The sequence below is a fragment of the Opisthorchis viverrini genome (assembly GCF_000715545.1).
Source record: "Opisthorchis viverrini unplaced genomic scaffold opera_v5_66, whole genome shotgun sequence".
In the NCBI taxonomy this organism is placed as follows: Eukaryota; Metazoa; Platyhelminthes; class Trematoda; order Opisthorchiida; family Opisthorchiidae; genus Opisthorchis; species Opisthorchis viverrini.
Window position 1 is genome coordinate 1,620,176 of NW_008751723.1, and position 18,662 is coordinate 1,638,837.

General features: G+C 43.5%; 4 protein-coding genes across 4 annotated transcripts in view; 3 read left to right on the plus strand and 1 right to left on the minus strand.

Moving 5' to 3' along the window:
* The window catches only part of T265_04206 (hypothetical protein), a gene marked incomplete at both ends in the record, with an annotated part of 17,723 nt that extends 16,383 nt beyond the window's left edge, over positions 1-1,340 (plus strand). The window contains one exon of the mRNA XM_009168888.1: positions 1,083-1,340. Within this exon, the coding sequence (XP_009167152.1) occupies positions 1,083-1,340 (258 nt within the window). The remainder of the gene's footprint in view (positions 1-1,082) is intronic.
* T265_13452 (hypothetical protein) overlaps positions 1-17,203 on the minus strand; it is a gene marked incomplete at both ends in the record, with an annotated part of 22,607 nt that extends 5,404 nt beyond the window's left edge. The window contains 5 exons of the mRNA XM_009168907.1: positions 9,928-10,093; positions 15,828-16,072; positions 16,111-16,234; positions 16,826-17,070; positions 17,109-17,203. Of these exons, the coding sequence (XP_009167171.1) occupies positions 9,928-10,093; positions 15,828-16,072; positions 16,111-16,234; positions 16,826-17,070; positions 17,109-17,186 (858 nt within the window). The remainder of the gene's footprint in view (positions 1-9,927; positions 10,094-15,827; positions 16,073-16,110; positions 16,235-16,825; positions 17,071-17,108) is intronic.
* Positions 3,439-3,693, plus strand: T265_04207 (hypothetical protein; the record flags this gene model as incomplete). The annotated part of the gene is made up of 1 exon (XM_009168889.1): positions 3,439-3,693. The coding sequence occupies one exon, from the start codon at positions 3,439-3,441 to the stop codon at positions 3,691-3,693; it is 255 nt and encodes an 84-aa protein (XP_009167153.1).
* T265_04208 (hypothetical protein) overlaps positions 6,593-18,662 on the plus strand; it is a gene marked incomplete at both ends in the record, with an annotated part of 25,322 nt that continues 13,252 nt past the window's right edge. Inside the window, one exon of the mRNA XM_009168890.1 lies at positions 6,593-6,690. Coding sequence (XP_009167154.1) covers positions 6,593-6,690 — 98 coding nt within the window. The remainder of the gene's footprint in view (positions 6,691-18,662) is intronic.

Genomic DNA, 18,662 nt, shown 5'->3' on the forward strand with positions numbered 1-18,662 from the left:
ATTGAATAATCCGTACTGCAGGTCGCAAAGTACGCTCATTAGGGGATAACTTTCGTGTTACCGGGAAACCCAAATGAAACTATCGTCAACACTATGCTTCAACTGAATGTGATTCACAAAAGCTGTCTCATATTTCTCAACTGAATGTGCTTCACAAAAGCTGTCTCATATTTTAGGAGGCACGATGTCCGAGATATCGCAGTAAGTTTTCTAGACATAACAAATTACTCATCATGTTGCTGAAAATTAATACTACACTTTATGCCACCGGGTACTGGTAGTTTAAGGGTTTGCACTAACCTTTTTTGGTCAAAGGCATAAAATCTTTTGTTCAAGTAGAACACAAGCCTGACGGAAGCCCGAGGACCATACCTACCCGATAAGCATCAAAAAGGGCGAAAATGAAAGTGGAATGTGGGAAAGCTTTCAGCAAGCTTATAGGCAGTAAATTGTTTCAAGAAAAAGCGCATTTCATTTTTCATATGCTACCAATGCAATTATGGGTTTGTTGAATTCTCTATATAGAACATTATGTCTGGGTTCAGATGGGCACTAACTGAGGTTGGTTTAAAATCAACATGCGCGGTTTCTGAAAATGTCAAAGCACCAAACCAAACGAATCATGCATATATAATACACATAATATATCGTATATATAATATAATATATAATGTACATATAATGACTGACATGTACTGGTGTTTAACTGCCATACAACCCTCAGGGAACAAAGCCTTCGTAGAGTAAAAATGGAAGGGAAGGATTTGGTGAGAGGTGTACCGACGTGGTTAAGGAAAACGGCAATGAATAAGACGCCTACGACTTTGGACAGCACTGAAATAAACGTATCCGAGTGTCATACCGAATAAAAGGGCCAGTAGCAGCATCCTTTGCGAACTTCACTCGATAAAATATTAGCGCAATCCGGCTAAGAAATGACTGCGACCGGTTGCATGCCATGTCCTGAAGAGTTTCCAGACACGTATAATCAAGGATTAGCCCAGAAAGGGTCAAGAACACGCAGGAATTAGTTGGACTGTAGTTGCTTCCATTTCACGTCATCATATCATAATCCGTCCCAGGGACCATTTCACCAACAGTGGCTTGGAACGCCTTCTCGGGTAGATGATCCAACCATGCTAACACATGATTTTGTTGCGTACTTGCTACGGCCAGCAACCTCACTCTATGCTACGGAGGCACCGATGGTCACACATACGGCGAATGCTGCATGCACTTTCATTATCCGCACATTGACTTCACCGGCTATGGTACGGTCGCGTCATACGCAGCTGCCAAGATACGCAAATAGATCAACAGACTCAAGTACTTCCTTCTGAGGTCTCCGATAAGCAAAAGCTTGGAAATTCTGTAGACAAGCTTTGCAATTCGAAAGTAAGAAACATGCCAAAGAACAGCCGTTCAGCTACGACATCAATACGATGGTTAGCTGCGACGCCAACCTGAAAGAAGCACGTGGGCTGGGATACGACCACGTTGCCCATGCGTAGACAAGATACGACTTGTATTGTCTTCAAACATACAATCATGGGCGCCTTGGCAACATAGCAACAGTCAGCTGATTGCACCGCGTCCGGGATGAAGTAGCTCGTAAGCCAACAATTGGTATAGAAACAGGATTACTATAGCGGCAAATAAAGATCATCAGGTTAAGATAGTTGGGACGCATACCCCGCACGCCCAAATACCGACTACCGAAGAAAACATTGTTTTCCAGTGGAAAATTTAGCAGCGAATAGACTACGACACAAGGCTATCGTGGAACGCAGTGTTGTGCAGTATTCGCGCACGTATGGACGGAACCGAGATGATTCTTGATTCAAGGGGTTGCACACAAAGTGGCAAAGAATCGACCCCTATGACCAACCTACTATTACTTTCTAGCCACTTGCTTAACTGACGGCTGTTTGCCGGTGCACAGATGAACTGGGTGGGATTTGCAGAAGACGACAACGCCCGCCTCAGACCTAATGCTCCGATACTTTTGTTTCAGTGCTGATCAATCTGATCGCTCTCTTCCTAATATCTTCCCATAAAGACATTAGGCTTCTTTACACCTAGTTCGAACCTTGCTCTTTTACTCTCTACTACAGTATTCTCTCTTGATTAATGCGAGACACTTGAGTGGCATGCTAATTCTGTTGTCGATGGTGATATTTGCTTCCCTAGCCTGGATGAAGATAACCATAACACTATTACTGATGTCCGAATTGAGGGACAGTGAGGAGAAAGAAACTCAAGCTGAATATTGTTTTTTTGCAATGTAAGGATAAGCTCATGTTCAAATAGTAGTGACTTGGATCTAAATCGATTTGGTGAATTTAATAACGTTCTGAATAGCTTAACGGTTCCAGACTCAAAATTACACTACACACCAACGGTCGAAATTTCAATGCAGCTCTTGAAACGTCTCATTAGTTCGGTTTTTCGAGAGACTCATCTGGAACCCAGCTGAATCTCTCGGTTTTGATGTTTCCAGGCTAATTTCGTGCGATTTGGTTTCAAGTAGAACATGAGGCTGACGGAAACCCGGGGACTGCGCCTACCTGATGAGCCCCAAGAAGGGCGAAACCGGTCGTGGGCTGTCGAGGAGTTTTCAGCGACCTTATGAGTAGTGCATTGCAAAAATTCTCATTAGTTCATTTGGTTAAGAACCTTCCTTCGTAAAAAAAAACAGTCCTTTGGGGATAAGGTCTTGGATTATCTAGGGCCATTAAAAAAGATGGAGTGCTGCAGAAATCTGGCAGAAACCAGTGTGAACTCTCCACGAGCAGCGCCTCTTTGGAGCCAGTACTATACATCCAGCTCAGCACATCCATGCGGCACACGAACACTTCGATAGGAACTAGGAGCCTACATTTGGAAAAATGGGCACCCACTTAAAATCGAACAGTAGTACATCAAAAAATAAGTTTCATTTGCACGCCCGCGAGACAACATAGTCGCCGGAGAATAAAACCTAATAGCAAGTAGTGAAGTGAATGACACCAGTATTAGGACAACCGGGACTCCACCCCCTACGGAAGTCTATCAGCTGTGAGCCGACTTCTACTTTCGTACGGATTGCTTGGGCACACAGAACACAAAGATTTCCTTTGAAATAGGGCGATCCAGGCAAACCCGTCATACAGGAAAAACGTAAAGAAGAGTTGTACGAACGCAAGTTTGACAAATTCCATAACCAAACGGTAAACTAAGAACCACGTTATGAGCAAAACTTGGATTCCCTGCTACCGTTTGCAGAAGAAAATTCAACGTGCGATCAATCGAAGGCTAGGATCAATGAAATGCATTACCGAATTTGTTTTCTCGATGTCAACTTGGTGCACATTTATAATGACGTTCGTTGTCCCATTATCAAAAGCAGAATAACGCAGGTCGTAAACAATAAAGAGTTAAGGTAGCATTTGGCATACGATGGATACTAAGGAAGAACTGCATATGTTCAAGCAACAGTTGGGCTGCTATAGTAACCAACACAAGATTGATTGTTACTTCATTATGGAACAGAGTCCACAATTAGGACAGATAAGTGTCCAGATGTACACGGAATTGTTATGGCAATGCTCATTAGCCGTCAGGGTTCCGTCCAACAAAAAATATGGAACAGTGATGTATGAGGAGATGCCCGATTACAAAGAAGAAACGGAACGTCGAGAACCATCAACTTGAGTTAGTTTACCGTTGTGCATGCTCATTTCCCCATGGGAAACATTCAGTTGCATTTAGGAACCTGAAGAGCGATACAACGATACAACTTTAAACTCTGTTCAAACACACTACTTGACGACAACGTAACGATTTCGATTAAGTCTTTCCGATAGCAAAGACCTGAGCAAGTATTTCCGCAGTTCAGTTCATGTGGTCCGGTTGCACCTTGTACGCATTCCTCGTCGGCATATGAACTGCAAACCTTAGATCTGCATTCGTGCATTTGTTTGTTTGTCACCTATGTGATACGTAGTAGGATTGCAAAGAGTGATGCAGATTGTGCTAAATGGTCATAACAAGGGATTTTCTATTATCGGAACACACTGCATTCCCCCATCGTTTCTTCTGGTCTCAATATACACCTGTCATAGAGGAATATATCTCTCACACTGTCCCACATTGGTGAGTAGTTGATAGCAGTATTTGCAGTGGTGTGTGAACAAGGGCTAAACCGGTGATGTGTGAAAGCTATACGATTGAAGGAATCAATGTACCAGACTTAGAGGGAGCATGGCCGAAGTTCTAAGAAAAAACGGGTCACTTCAGTACAGTACTACAGTAACATTAGTATCTCCGAGAAAGCTCATCATGTGCAACAGTTCGTCTATAAGGGTCAATAAATGTAGTTACCAACAACCATGAAGATCCCGTTTCATTTGAAACATGTCTCCCAAAGGGGATGGGCTAATAAGTCTACCAAACGAGGCAAGCTATTCTCAGAGGCGAGCATACTTCTAGGCTAGTGACAAACTAGACCGGATTGTTAGCCAGATATACGTCTTACTATGCACCGTTGCTCGCAAGTCCTGCACACAGTCTAAGTTAGGTGTATCCGACAGCGAATAGTACTACACGAATCTATTAGTATAGTCGATGGTCAATGAGCATCACCGCAATGTCATCCGCCAAACAATAGTGAGGTTTACCGAGCAAGAACAAAGGTTGACTGAATTGCAGAAATTAGCAATTCTAATCACTACGACACTTGGAACAATTCGCTGTGAGTTTTAGCAAGCCAAAAATACTTAACATGGTCCAGCAGCACGTGATGGGTGGGAATAAGAAAATAGTACAGCAGATGAACGAGGATTTATCGAACAAGTCTGGGTTAACCGCGCACGAAAAAATGGTGTGCTTTCTGCGCCAATCCAAAAAAAAACAACATTATGATTGACCAACACATACGAGACGTACAGCAAACGAATTCACCTGACCATACAATCAGCCAGTCATTCATTCCACCACCATGCCAGGAGAATCCCGCGTAAATGCATACACAGTACTTCTGCAACTTTCTAGGAACATGGTCGATCGTCACAGGATATCACTACACAAACTTGTGCGTGTGTGCCTCCCAAGGTAGTAAACATACTAGTCTGTGTTTGGCCAAGTCTGGGCACAAGCGAGAGTTTCAGTGGTCAAGACCAACAGAAATATGGTGAAATGTGCTATCCCCAGCAGCTCCCGCACGTGCACCTAGCTAAGTCTTGCGAATAGGTGATGCATCAATTGCGTGAAATTAACATTTTCGTTTGACGTCATTAGTTCTATAAAAAAAACTCCATCGTGCGCTACGTGGACAATATGTCCCATTCTCAGCCGTACTTTGTGGTAAAAAAATCTCTAAATTTCCTCCATCTAACAGGATCAATAAATATATGGTTGCTAGGTTTCGTAGCTTGGAGTGGGACCAGGAAGAAGATACCCGAGTTACGTTTGTGGTCGACTGGATGGAAACGGACCGTGAGGTACTGAGGAGACTACCTTTGACGCATGAACGCCACAGGGTGATTAACAAAGCTGATCTCCAAGGACGAACAGCGACTTTTCTTTGACAGACTAAACTTCAACGCATCCCAGAGAAATATACATCGGGTGTGAGCATCTTCCGTCGGCTTACTTAGTGTTCATGGGTGGACGCCGTGGGGACATCCATACCTCGTGGAGGTAGATATGGAAAAAGGATAAGAAGAAACGATCTTGCAGGCGACAACCGGGTGTAAAACCCGTCTGGCGATTAACCACATCCATGTGAGTAAACTCTAGACAATTAGTGGTGTGAAACATGAGACATCATATCAATGACGGCAACATCAAAGTGGAACATCGGGGCATATGTGCCACACAGCCAACTCAGTTTATCTAAATAAGGATACAAAAATAGGGTGGGTAAAGACGCTTGGTGCAAGCCCACCCCAAACCGTCGAGGAGGCATGTACCCCTAAACAGTCACTCACATAATATGGATAGAGACTAACATCAAAGACACTACTTACAAATGTTCGTAGCCCCATACAAGCACAAAGAACGTTGCGCCGATTCTATTATCAGTCTAATATCTCCGACAGTATTCACGACTGTTGTATTTTGCTCGCCATTTCTATCCGTCGAAGCCGAAAGGGAAGACGTAAAACGCATCTGGCCGACCACACCCCGGCGTTCGACATTCCCAGTTAGAAAATTCAAATTATTTTGGTGGAAATTTGAGACTTTCAGCGCTTCGGATTGTCAGGTCAGGAATGGAGTGCAAGTTGTAGGTCATTTATCATCATGTTACAGGCTAATCTACAAAATGTATGCAACCGAGAAGCGACAAAGAGGCTGAAATTTCCAATCTCGAACTGTAAGTGCAGAACGCACTGGTAGTTCAAATAAGTATGCTCCCTTAGATGAGGTGGTGACTCTAAAGGTGGAGAACAGTACCGTTCATGTACAGAATACGCCTGAAGGTAACCCCAGAACTACGTCAAGCTGATGAACCCGATAATGAGTTTCCAACAGCACTACAATAAATGAATAAATAATAACGGTCAGTCACCTGTAACACCCTTTTTGTTCCTCGTTGTCACCATTCGAAGGGATGGTGAGGGTTGAGCTATCGCCAGGTTGCCCAAACCTAGATGGGAGCAGTCAAGATGCCGAGGTGGGGTCTCCAGCAATGGATGGATTTTGCAAAAAGTAAGTTCGCGCCTTATCCAGTGAGTTATCCAGTTCTCATTGTAAGATTGGTATTATAGCCCGTGTTGAGTGGAGAAAATAGCACTGAACGATGTCGATGCTTGCATCAGGAGGTTTTATGCCCACAAAAGAAAATCTGCTTCCTGCCAAATCGCTTTATGGATGGCTTTTAACCTTCCTGCAACCAAATTGTCATGGATTCCTTCCATAATCACCCATATTCTGTTATAGGATCAGGATGATCAGATATATATATATATATATATATATAACATTGCAAGCATAAACGGGACAGAACAAAACAGAAACCGAATACAATGAGACCGCTAGAGGCATTCCAATGTTAGGTTGATTGTGAACCATACACGATCACCAGAAAAGCAAGCGTCTGGTTGTCTGGATTATCTAGTTACCGGGTAAGCTAGCTCTCAATCACAGCGGTGTGATCGAACTGCGTACTCAACAGATATTCCTAGTTGAATCAAGTGCAACAGCAAATTAAACGAAGTAGTTGTACAAAAGGACACGCATTCCACAGGACTGAGGACAGTCCAAAGCATATTTGTCTATTATTTATAGGGCAAGAACCATTGGGGGATAGATCGAAGCATACATTACTCTAGTTGTGGATTTCACTTTGCACTGGTGAGTCGGTCAAACACCAACAAGCGATGTGAAGCTGCTTCAGCCTTGCTACGAATCGCATAGAATGTGTATTTCCCGATTCTTTGAGTAGGTTAAAACCTACAACCCTTGTCAGAAAATTCAGAAACCGTGATTTCAAGTCACTGTGATTGAGAAATGTGGCTAAACAGTGAATCGCAACAGCGTATGTTCATAGCAGGTAATCTGGTGTTGATTCTGACCAATTTTGAAGGAAAGATCCATTGAACTCAGCCGAGCACACAAAAAAACATTTTGAATCCCCTGCGGCCCTCTGCAGAAACTCCAAGTTAGAACGCTACTTGAACAACAAGGATGAGAGTTGCAAATTACTTCTTTACAGTACAGGTTAGCTTCACTAACAGAACAAACGAAACAAAGAAAGGGCGACTACCGAGAAGAAGAGTATCAGAATACAATCAGTGAACCAAAATGGCTCCATGCCACTCCACGGAAGTAATCGGGCGACTCATACATCACAAACACAAGACTCAAGCCCGATGAGGCAGCATCGAGAAGTGAAAAGCGACTGTGTAGGGAGTTTATTGGGCACAACTGAAGCTCGGGTGAGCATTAAAAGGATCAGGTTCACAGACTGTACCAAAGTAAATGTGAAAGTAGTCAATTCGGAGTACCCAAAATCCAAACCGACAGATACCAAGACTTAGCCACACTCCGGTCACGATGCTTCTTGAAAGAGACCAGATTAACGACGGCCCGTTCGTCTGACAGGTGCCTCTTTTCCTAAACAGCACCAGTTACAACTCTATGGGATTAGTTTGTTTGTATGCGTATGGAAGGTACATAGGTGAAGTGGTGAGAAACCCAGCTCAAGGCTACCCTTTGTATCTCCCAAGAAGTACGCGAAGCCCTGTGGTATCCGATTTTGTTTATTTCCACATCTTTACACACAATCGTTTGATAAAATGCGCAAAAGCTACACAGTAAATTGTAGGTACTGAGGGTTTTCCTCGCCACGCTTTGTCGATTATTCTGTCTAACGCTTGACTAAACTAGGTACTCTGTTTATTCCAAACGGATCCAACAGATGGTTGAGATTCGACCGCTTGTTTTAGAATTTGAGACGCACAGATCTAATAAGTCACGGACATTATGAGCCTCAACACATTCCAAAAGATGGGGGTGTCAAACAGAGCAGCGTAAAATCTCATTGCTGTCTCAGTTTTTCACAGTCAACTTTCAATGTTTCTCTCCGCAGAAAAAACGAACTACTTCCTGTCGATCCACTAACGGGAAAATTGAAACTGGATTGTCGAATTCAGATAGGGATTTTGGCAATGGGGATTGCGGTGACCGCAAGGAATGAGGTAATCATTTCTCTCACTTGAACGCCACTCTAACTATGGTTTATGTGTAGGTTTAGATTTACTCTCAGATTTACAGGTGAGTGCTGAGAAAAATGCTTATCACTGAATAAATAATGAGGGCCTACACACTGCAAAAATGTTTAAGTGAGTTTATCCTACACATCAGTTGAACCAGCTCATGTGCAAAAAAAATCTTGTCCATCCGACTACCTCTTTATCTTATCTTTCATCAAAAGCTATTTCTAAACATGCAGAGAGAAAATGTAGCATGAACGACTGAGCATAGAAGAAGCACAATAAATAACACAACAAAACTCGTCCAATGGGACAATACAATATTTTTGGGATCATGAAATTTACAGATGTGAGTTACACTAAGCTTAGCCGGGAAGAACTTTTGTATGGACAAACTTGATCGATTTACATTTCCCCAAATGACGTGCAAACTACTTAACGGCCATATCAATTGCTTCGCTGAAAGGCACACCGTTCAAAAGGCTGATCATAGTTACCCATTTGTTGTGTGTGAATTCTTAAAGACGAGCTTTTTTTGAATAAATTCACTTAAACAATCAATTGTTCTTATTTAATGAGAAATGCTTGGTACTAAAGTCTGCGTACAATGATATTAGAATGAATGCGACACAGAAGAACCTGAACAAGAAACATATATGATGCTGATACACTTGTAAGCGGAAAATAAACCAGGTAGCAAAAGAATTCCGCCGCATTTCGAAATAGTGGTAATACAAATCCCATGAGTAACCAATGGATAGAACAATAGCTCCTCAAAGGCTTCCAAATTACTAAGGCAGCAAATGTTCCCCTCAGATACATTTCAATAAGAACTAATCACCACGACATTCTCCGAGGAAGTGAACAAGAAAATTCTACATGCAATGTTAACCTAAAATGTTGTGAATGATGACTCATTAAGCATGAGATTTTCAATATCGGTAGACAATCGTGAGGACCACTGAAGCAAAAGAGATAACAGCGTGAGGCACATTCAAGTTGACATGACACGTGAGAATGCAGGCGACAGTGGTTGGTCGAAATCAAGTTTGACTCAGTTGCACCGATGATATCCAGATGCAACAATGCCGGTGTCTACCGGTCACCAAGCAACTGTTCTGTATACATGACGAAAAGGACAAAGAGAACATAAACAGCAAGGACTTGTGAACACTGAACTGCAAAACGACAGAAACAACCGTATATAGGCCGGCCAAGAAGGTCAACTCACCTTACTCGGCATGCAATCTCGTAACAGGAGCGTCTTGTCCCCGTAGATCGTTTGCCGCCTATGATAATCAACCAATTCATTGATTGACTGAAATTTGTTTGTCCAAATGTGGTATTTTCCGTTGGGATCCGAAAATACACGAAAATGTAATACCGAAGGGCCATCTCTGTTATTGGACGGGAAAACAGTAAGTTAACGAAATTGATAAAGTCGTGAAAGGATTCTAGTCAATGCACATGACGCGAAACACCGGTGAAGATGAGAAAATCGGTTTACGAACCAGCAGCGTGATGAACCTGATGGCACTTTTCGGAGGATTGATAAGAACGGGGGGTGTTCGGCATAGTGAGAAAATAACCGGGTACAAAAACGCTGGGGAAAATTCCGTTGGCTTAAAATAGAATTAGCACAACTGGCAGTTTATGGATAATCGAGAATAGGCACTTTTTTCTGTTCATTACTTACTTACTTCCTTACAAGGACATATGCGGAAAGGTTAAAGAACTGAAAAAGTGAAGCAAGGAACCTCTGTTTGCGGTCGCCACCTTTCTCGTAATGTCCGCAACCCCAACCCCACACTTCCAATTACTTCACCGTTCAGAGAAATCTGTCAATGTTTTAGATTCGTCTCCGCTTTATTGCAAACGCACCATAAAATATTGTCGATTTCTCATTCTTATAGGTTGCCGTTTTCCTGTACATCTGGCACCGATCTTTGTTATTTGAACCAAGTAGGTTGCCTTGTCACCTAGACCATTCCGTTGAAATCAGGCACCCTGACGTGAATTGGTTAGCGTAATGTTATACAGTGGGTGACTGAATAAGTTGCGAAGGGACTGAACTATTTGACAGCGTCACGGTTTGCATGTCATCTCGGTAGCTCCTTAACAGCCTATTTTTTCACAGAGAGAATCAAACTACCAAACTGCTCACCGTAGAAATCGGCAGGAGGGAAGCATCTGGGCTTCTGAACAGCAGGCCGATCCCCGCAAAAACCACAGCGGCCAACAGAGTTTTTGAACGATGTCCATGAGGATCACTTCGCCAAAGTGCCTCAAACCTAATTTACGCTGACGGGAATTTTCACCCTAACCCAACAGTCAATCAGTCTTTGTTTCCCAGAAAGAACAAAAACTTTTGGTCAACATTTAGCACTGAGATAGCCAGATAGTTGAAGATGTGGTTGGTTCTCTATCTGCTCAAAACCTGATCAACCTGGTAACCTTGTCGTTTGGTCTGATGAGAATTTTAAGTTTATTGCCCAGCAAGGAAATCACCGATTGTTTTGCTGAGGCAAACACTTCCAGATAGGCTCCGAACATTTCTTGACTCACTGGAAAAATATATGAAGACGTTGGCAAGGAAGATGTAAGCAGGCTTAACCGATCAAGCGAGACGGAATTGAATGACTATATCGTGGATGTCACGGAGGACTCGGTTCAGATTGCGTTGGCGAGCACTGCTATGAGTTTGGGCAGTAAGTGGCTACCAAGAGTGGTGTAATATAAATTCAAAATCCTCAGCGGAAATCTCTACCGCAATAACATCCAGTTGGCTCTACCGCATCCCAGCCATTCGTGAACGGCATAGAAATGGAGTTGAAGCTCGACAGAACTGGTGTACTTTCTCGTGCACTAATTACAAGCCCCACAGACAGACGAAACGATCAGTAGCGTAAACCACTTTTGTTGTGTTGCGGTTAACTGGTTAGTTAACGCACTTCTGTCGGTGCGAAATGCTTCCAACCATCTGTCTAGTCCGACTATTGGTATCTTTCCCTAATTGTGCCTTCTGTACACACGAGGCAGCCTAGAAGTTCATTCGAATTCCATAGAGCTCGTAGATTGAAATTACGAGATTGAGTTCGACGATATTCATCGTTTTCACGGCCAGGTAATTCAACCTAAACTCACCGTGTGATACGCCCCCGGAATGATCTGGAAAGATCGAATGTCATTAGAAAGGAAGTAGAAAGAACATGTTGTCTTCGATGCTTTTCTCACCCTATCCAACAGCGACCATTATTTAAGTTCAAACTGTTTATTGGGCTGCTTCTCTCTCCTCGGGGAGCAAATCTTTCTCGAAGTGAACGGCTTTTGATTCTACAGAACTAACCACTTTTCGGGAGGACCACTGTATTAGATAATGAGGTTAGGCAAACACGGCTTGCAAGTGGCGATTTGGTGGTCAGGCTTTTCAAGTAACTTTACGCATCGTATTGATGCCTTTTGATCAGAGATTTGAGTAAATCGCCCTGGCCGAGGACTCTGTCGCCATCATGTGGATGCTCGGGTGGTATGGGAATGTCCCGGAGACCATATAATCCAATAAAAATAGCCTGTTGTAAAATCAGTCGATTCGTGACGATATCAATCTGGACAACTTATCCCTACGTGCAGGACTGACATCTGTTTCCAGATCTGTCCGTCACATAGAAATATAACAATGGACCGGTGTGTATTACAGTTAACGCTACACACAGTCTGCGCTGAGCGGCGTGTGCAACCAACCAAACATCCTTTACCAGGCCAACAACTGAGGGAGTCGGATCGAGGAGTAAACAAGAACGAGCAGTTCTAAGGTCATCTGCATACTCAACGGAATACCCGTAATTATCGAGTAGTCACAACGGGACAACAAAAGAGAGTGCAGTGACTGGCCCGCATTACAAAAAGAGCGCAGCCGATGCTAGCTGATGTCAACCAGCAGCCAGCTTGGTCGGTACAAAGCCGATCACAGAAAATCTGAAACGTTCGGAGGGTTGCTGCACATAACCTAACATTTGAATCCAATGGTATATATTCGGAGTACATTAGAAGTCTGCGATACTAATGAGCCAAATACAAACTATTCAAGCAAGGCCAACTGGCCGTGGTTTGCACTTCCAAGAACATCGGGGAGGTTGAAGCGCCAGGGTAGTCAGCGTACTAAAAATCGTTCAAATGCTGATGAGGACAGTATGAACAGCTGAACTCAATCATGTTACATCAGGTACATTAGAAGTTAGATCCCACGAGGACATACGATGGCTAGCCACGACAATGGCCATGCTGCCTGGTAAGCATGATCAGCTCACTTGATCCACCGTTTCGTCGGTGGGTGGCTGCGTCCACAGCAATTAGTCAGTCCAAAGCGATCAGCGAATACAGGACCACTGTCGATGCTAATCTGGTTCGTCCTGTAGCCATACCCAACAGTTCAGATGATATCCTTGAGTATTGAACACTTTGGCCTGCGTCTGAAGTTGTCCATTGTTTAGTTGATAAACACCAGACGGTAGAGAGAGACCGGCTACGCAGAACAGAACAGACGAATAGAATTCTCAAACTTAAGAACCCAATCTTTCCTAACACACGTTGCACCTTCGCCGCTTTCGTCAAAACTATTTTTGTGCCGGATTCACATAGTAGTGGATACTACTGATGAAGCATGCAAGTGGTCTAAGGGTTCGGTATCCAGGCTCCGCCCCTGAATCCGGCGGAAGGTGAGGGTTAATACAGAAATTATGGGAGTACTTTGCAGTGTTCGTTTACAATTATTTAACATTCAAAGAACGTCCAAGAAAGTTTAACAGGACGCTTGAGAATGTTAACATCTCTGTGCAGAGATGTTTATTTTCGTGTCGAATGGCTTGTAACCGCTTGACTCGTATTTGTTAGTAAGGGCTTTCCTCGTTTCACTAGTAGTTATTGCTACCCACAAGGAGGAACTAAATAACGCAATTATGGATGTTTCACTGAATTTCCTTTTCAAAAGTCCCGATGAATCACTTCCAACCTCCCAAGATAGTCACATTTTGGGTCAGCTCCGTCAAGTGGTAAAAACCATTTGATATTTTCCCCGTCCCTGGCACATAAGCATCACAGATATCAAACTACAGTGTGGTAAGGAAATTATCAGCCAGTATCAACCAGCTACGAAGCTCAAAGTATGTATCAAGGGAGCATCTCTTTTCTCTCTGGCAACACACGCTATTATTGTACTGGTAGGTCCAAAATGACCACACTCCATAGCTCGTAGACGCGTTTCGCATCGTGCGGTTTCGAAAACCAGCTCAATTTGAGGTAACATCTAACTATACGATCGTTATCATCGTTTTCAAAAAGTTCGTAAAATAAGCCAGCAACCCGAGAGCCAGTCGTCATACGACCGCGACGTAAACTGCGTGACTGAAAGACTAGTGGCGCTATAACCTGTGTAAGGGGAATTAATCGCACTGCTGATCAGCCACTCATGTCCGCAGGGTGTAATGCTTAACGGAACGCAATGGGTTCCAATCGTCCTACAGATTGATAAAATGGGCACGTCTGACGATTACCAACCATGATGAGGTAGTTGTATCATGCTTCTCTGCTCTTCAGCACTTGCAGGGTTGAAGCATAGGGAGATATAAAGTTGATTTTAGAACTTCTATCATAGACACAGATGCTCCATGATAGAATGTTCAACCTAGCAATAAGTGCTTTTCATTTCAGTCTTAAATCTAAATTTGCAATCAAAATTATCAGCTACTAGTATGAATCGTCGTTGTGGTATGTTAGGCGTCTTTTAATCGAAATAATTCTACATAGAAAAAAACAATTCACTACCCAGTTTGAAAAACATTGGTATATATCACAGAAAATCCCATTCATTGTTAACAAGTGTCATCCTGCAGAGTCTCCAACAAAGACTGCCATAATGAAACCGATCGCCATCAGAACAACGGAAATATAGGAAAAAAGATATTCACGAACTAACTATATTGCAACATGTCCAGCTGCTGTCATGACGCTTGCACGGGTTTAGCACCAGAAACTCCAATCATAATGAGGCCAAGCTCACGTGGTGCCGATGGGCCTCAGTAAGGGTGAAACAGAGGTCCACCGCTTTGCTGAGGATGTCTGTATAAGAGTTCGGTTAGGAAATCAAAGGATGGACGAAACACTTAATCAACCACCATGCACATTGTTATCAGGTAGTACCTCTATCTAGAGCTTCTCGATTTCCGCGACCAGTTGAGGATGAAGTTACTGATTGCTCATCGAGTTCACATACGATGGACGGCACGAAACAATTAAACTAATCAATCCACTTGCTGGCACGAAAGTCATTGCATGTTTGTATCGAATAGGCAAACCCAACAGGTCACGATCCGTTCCCAATCAGGTGAAACTTAATCCTGCTAGGTCAGGCCATGTTTGAAGAAATAGAAATGGTGTACAGTTGGTACAACCTTGCTTAAAATCAGTAGCGCCCAGGTAGTTCACGAAGCCCGAGAGGCTAAAAACCCTACCAATGGACTACACGTGGTTGTCAGTAGCACTTGATTCCTAATAATTAGCAGACGTAACCCTAGATTGACAGGTTCGTGCATTCACTTCATTTTCACACGAAAGTCAGAACCAAGATGAACAAAAGGCCCCAAAACTTCGATTACCTCTCCAAGGACTGTACGTGGCGTGTTCAGTGACTGCATGTGCAGAAGATTGAACTAGCATTTCGTGGATGCAAACCGAAAGCTAAAGGATGGGGTGACTTTGGTCAGTTTATCCGAAAACCCCTGCGAATTCTCTCCGAAAATGAGAACGATGGCGCCCACATATTCCAGAGCAACAGTTTTCCAGTGTAGCTATTTGAACACCAGGGTTTAGAAAACTGTCTCATTGCTTCGGTCACAAAATTAAGTAGGAAGGGAGAAAAAGAACAGTCATGTCTGACATCCCTTCAAGTACGGGACTTTTGAGGGGCTCTCTATGTACCCTCACATGTGGGAGTCTGAGAATACAAAGAGCATATTATATTCACAAACCCCTGGGGCATTTCTTGCTAAGCAAAGGGGCACTCTTACCCATAATCTAGGCAGCAAAACGGATGTTTTGAAGTAAATATTTTGAGCTGATAACATTATAAGGACTTACTTGACGGATATACTAAACTGACCCAGCTCGTTTTCACTCTGACGCACAACAAACGCTCCATTGGGTTGGACATCGGCGTTGGTCTGAGGATCAATTTCCAGTAACCGGGCTTCGGCTTCGCGACGACTGCATTTAGGAACATACCACGGGTGTGCATACAAAGTGATGTAATTTGCAGGAACCATGCCTTCTCTTTGTCCCTGTCGTGCCTTGTACCAATTAGGATCTTCCTCCATCTCAATTATCTGTACGCATGAATCAGTTGACACAGTGAGCGACTTACATGTAGTATGCTCCCTTTCTCAAATCCCAATTCATCCGGCTCTGTCGGTTTAAATGCGTGAACTGCCACAGCCTCCATATCGAAAATAAAGTGAGCTGCGAGGAGTTGAAAATTATCATGTTTACTGCAATTGTGTTACTATATCAATACCGATATCATGAGCCTGAATTAAAGAATACACGATACAAATAGCATGTGGGAGCAGTAATGACTATGTGAACTGATACCCCACATTCTCCCAAACACTAGAAAACAACGCCACGGGCTCTAGGTGTAACGTAAAAGGAGTAAGATACACCTGTAGGCAGTAATGCGTCCGTGTTACCACTGATATTCCTCTCTGATTATGAGTATTCTCACAAGTATGCGAATGCAGACAGAATAGCGTGCTACTGAAATTAACCAACCAGTTGATAGCACCGAAAGTACTTTCGAAGTCCAGGAAAATGAAAACTTTTGATTGCTTCGGTCACAAAATTAAGTAGGAAGGGAGAAAAAGAACAGTCATGTCTGACATCCCTTCAAGTACGGGACTTTTGAGGGGCTCTCTATGTACCCTCACATGTGGGAGTCTGAGAATACAAAGAGCATATTATATTCACAAACCCCTGGGGCATTTCTTGCTAAGCAAAGGGGCACTCTTACCCATAATCTAGGCAGCAAAACGGATGTTTTGAAGTAAATATTTTGAGCTGATAACATTATAAGGACTTACTTGACGGATATACTAAACTGACCCAGCTCGTTTTCACTCTGACGCACAACAAACGCTCCATTGGGTTGGACATCGGCGTTGGTCTGAGGATCAATTTCCAGTAACCGGGCTTCGGCTTCGCGACGACTGCATTTAGGAACATACCACGGGTGTGCATACAAAGTGATGTAATTTGCAGGAACCATGCCTTCTCTTTGTCCCTGTCGTGCCTTGTACCAATTAGGATCTTCCTCCATCTCAATTATCTGTACGCATGAATCAGTTGACACAGTGAGCGACTTACATGTAGTATGCTCCCTTTCTCAAATCCCAATTCATCCGGCTCTGTCGGTTTAAATGCGTGAACTGCCACAGCCTCCATATCGAAAATAAAGTGAGCTGCGAGGAGTTGAAAATTATCATGTTTACTGCAATTGTGTTACTATATCAATACCGATATCATGAGCCTGAATTAAAGAATACACGATACAAATAGCATGTGGGAGCAGTAATGACTATGTGAACTGATACCCCACATTCTCCCAAACACTAGAAAACAACGCCACGGGCTCTAGGTGTAACGTAAAAGGAGTAAGATACACCTGTAGGCAGTAATGCGTCCGTGTTACCACTGATATTCCTCTCTGATTATGAGTATTCTCACAAGTATGCGAATGCAGACAGAATAGCGTGCTACTGAAATTAACCAACCAGTTGATAGCACCGAAAGTACTTTCGAAGTCCAGGAAAATGAAAACTTTTGGGGCGCTTCAAAGAGCGTATAAATGTGACACACAGAGTCCTTTACCGGCCAGAATCCTGCTTGCTCTTCTCACGTTCCGTCTACACACGCCTTCGTAGGAGGATGAGGAGATGAGATAAGATGAGTCAGATTTCAACGGAAGTCACGTCAATCCTCTTCAACTGCCACACGCTTTTGAAAGTAGAGCCACTGTCGACTCACCTTAGTTGGTGGCGAGATGGCTGTGATTGGATCACGAATCTACTGACCGGAAGTTCTGAATCTCAACTTCCCATGTCCAGGCTTGGGTAACCGGGCAGTATCCCAGCCCTCGTGCTTCCTTCGGGTAGCATGAGTTATAAACCGAAAGGGTGCTACAGCTGAACGTTTTTTCCACCTCAGCTGGTGGGTAAATTTTCCTTCGCCCAGATGGAGATCACACAAGCATGAACTAGGGCTTTCGCCTCTATATCTGAACATAGCGAGAGGAAGTTCGTCAGGATCAGCAGGTTGGCGATGTCTGCGAAATAAAAGGCATTCGCTTATTTCCGAAGCAGTCGGGCGTCCAAAGTTCACTTTCCAGGGATGTGTTGTGGGTGGAGAACCCGGCCGAGCAACTGCAGGTGTCCAGTTGGATTGTTGCAGAGCGTTCGGTCGAAGGACCCAAGCCTTCTTCTTTTTGGAAACAGGCGAGCTATTGTTCGTGGTGATTGTTTTGCCTATTGGAGGCCCTTGTGGGTCGGTTACACGTGTGATATGCATTCGATTACGCACAGATTTTCTCGCCCCCTCCATCTTCTTAGCTTTCTAAATCCAAGAAGTTTATCGATTCGCGCAAACGCTTTTTCACCTGAAATCTGAGAGTTCGTCGAAGGTTACTGTATGCTCCATACTGCCGTTCTGATGCGGAGAAGGATACTTTCTATCGAGAGCTATCCGGGCTCATTCGTCAGGCAAAAAGCAATGACATTGTGATCCTTGCAGGCGATTTAAATGCTCAAGTAGGTCGTTTGAGCTCCTTGGAATCACATTTGGGTGGTCGATTCGGAGTCGATGCTTGCCGCACAGACAACGGAGATCGACTCCTTCAGTTGTGTGCTGATCACGAACTGTTTC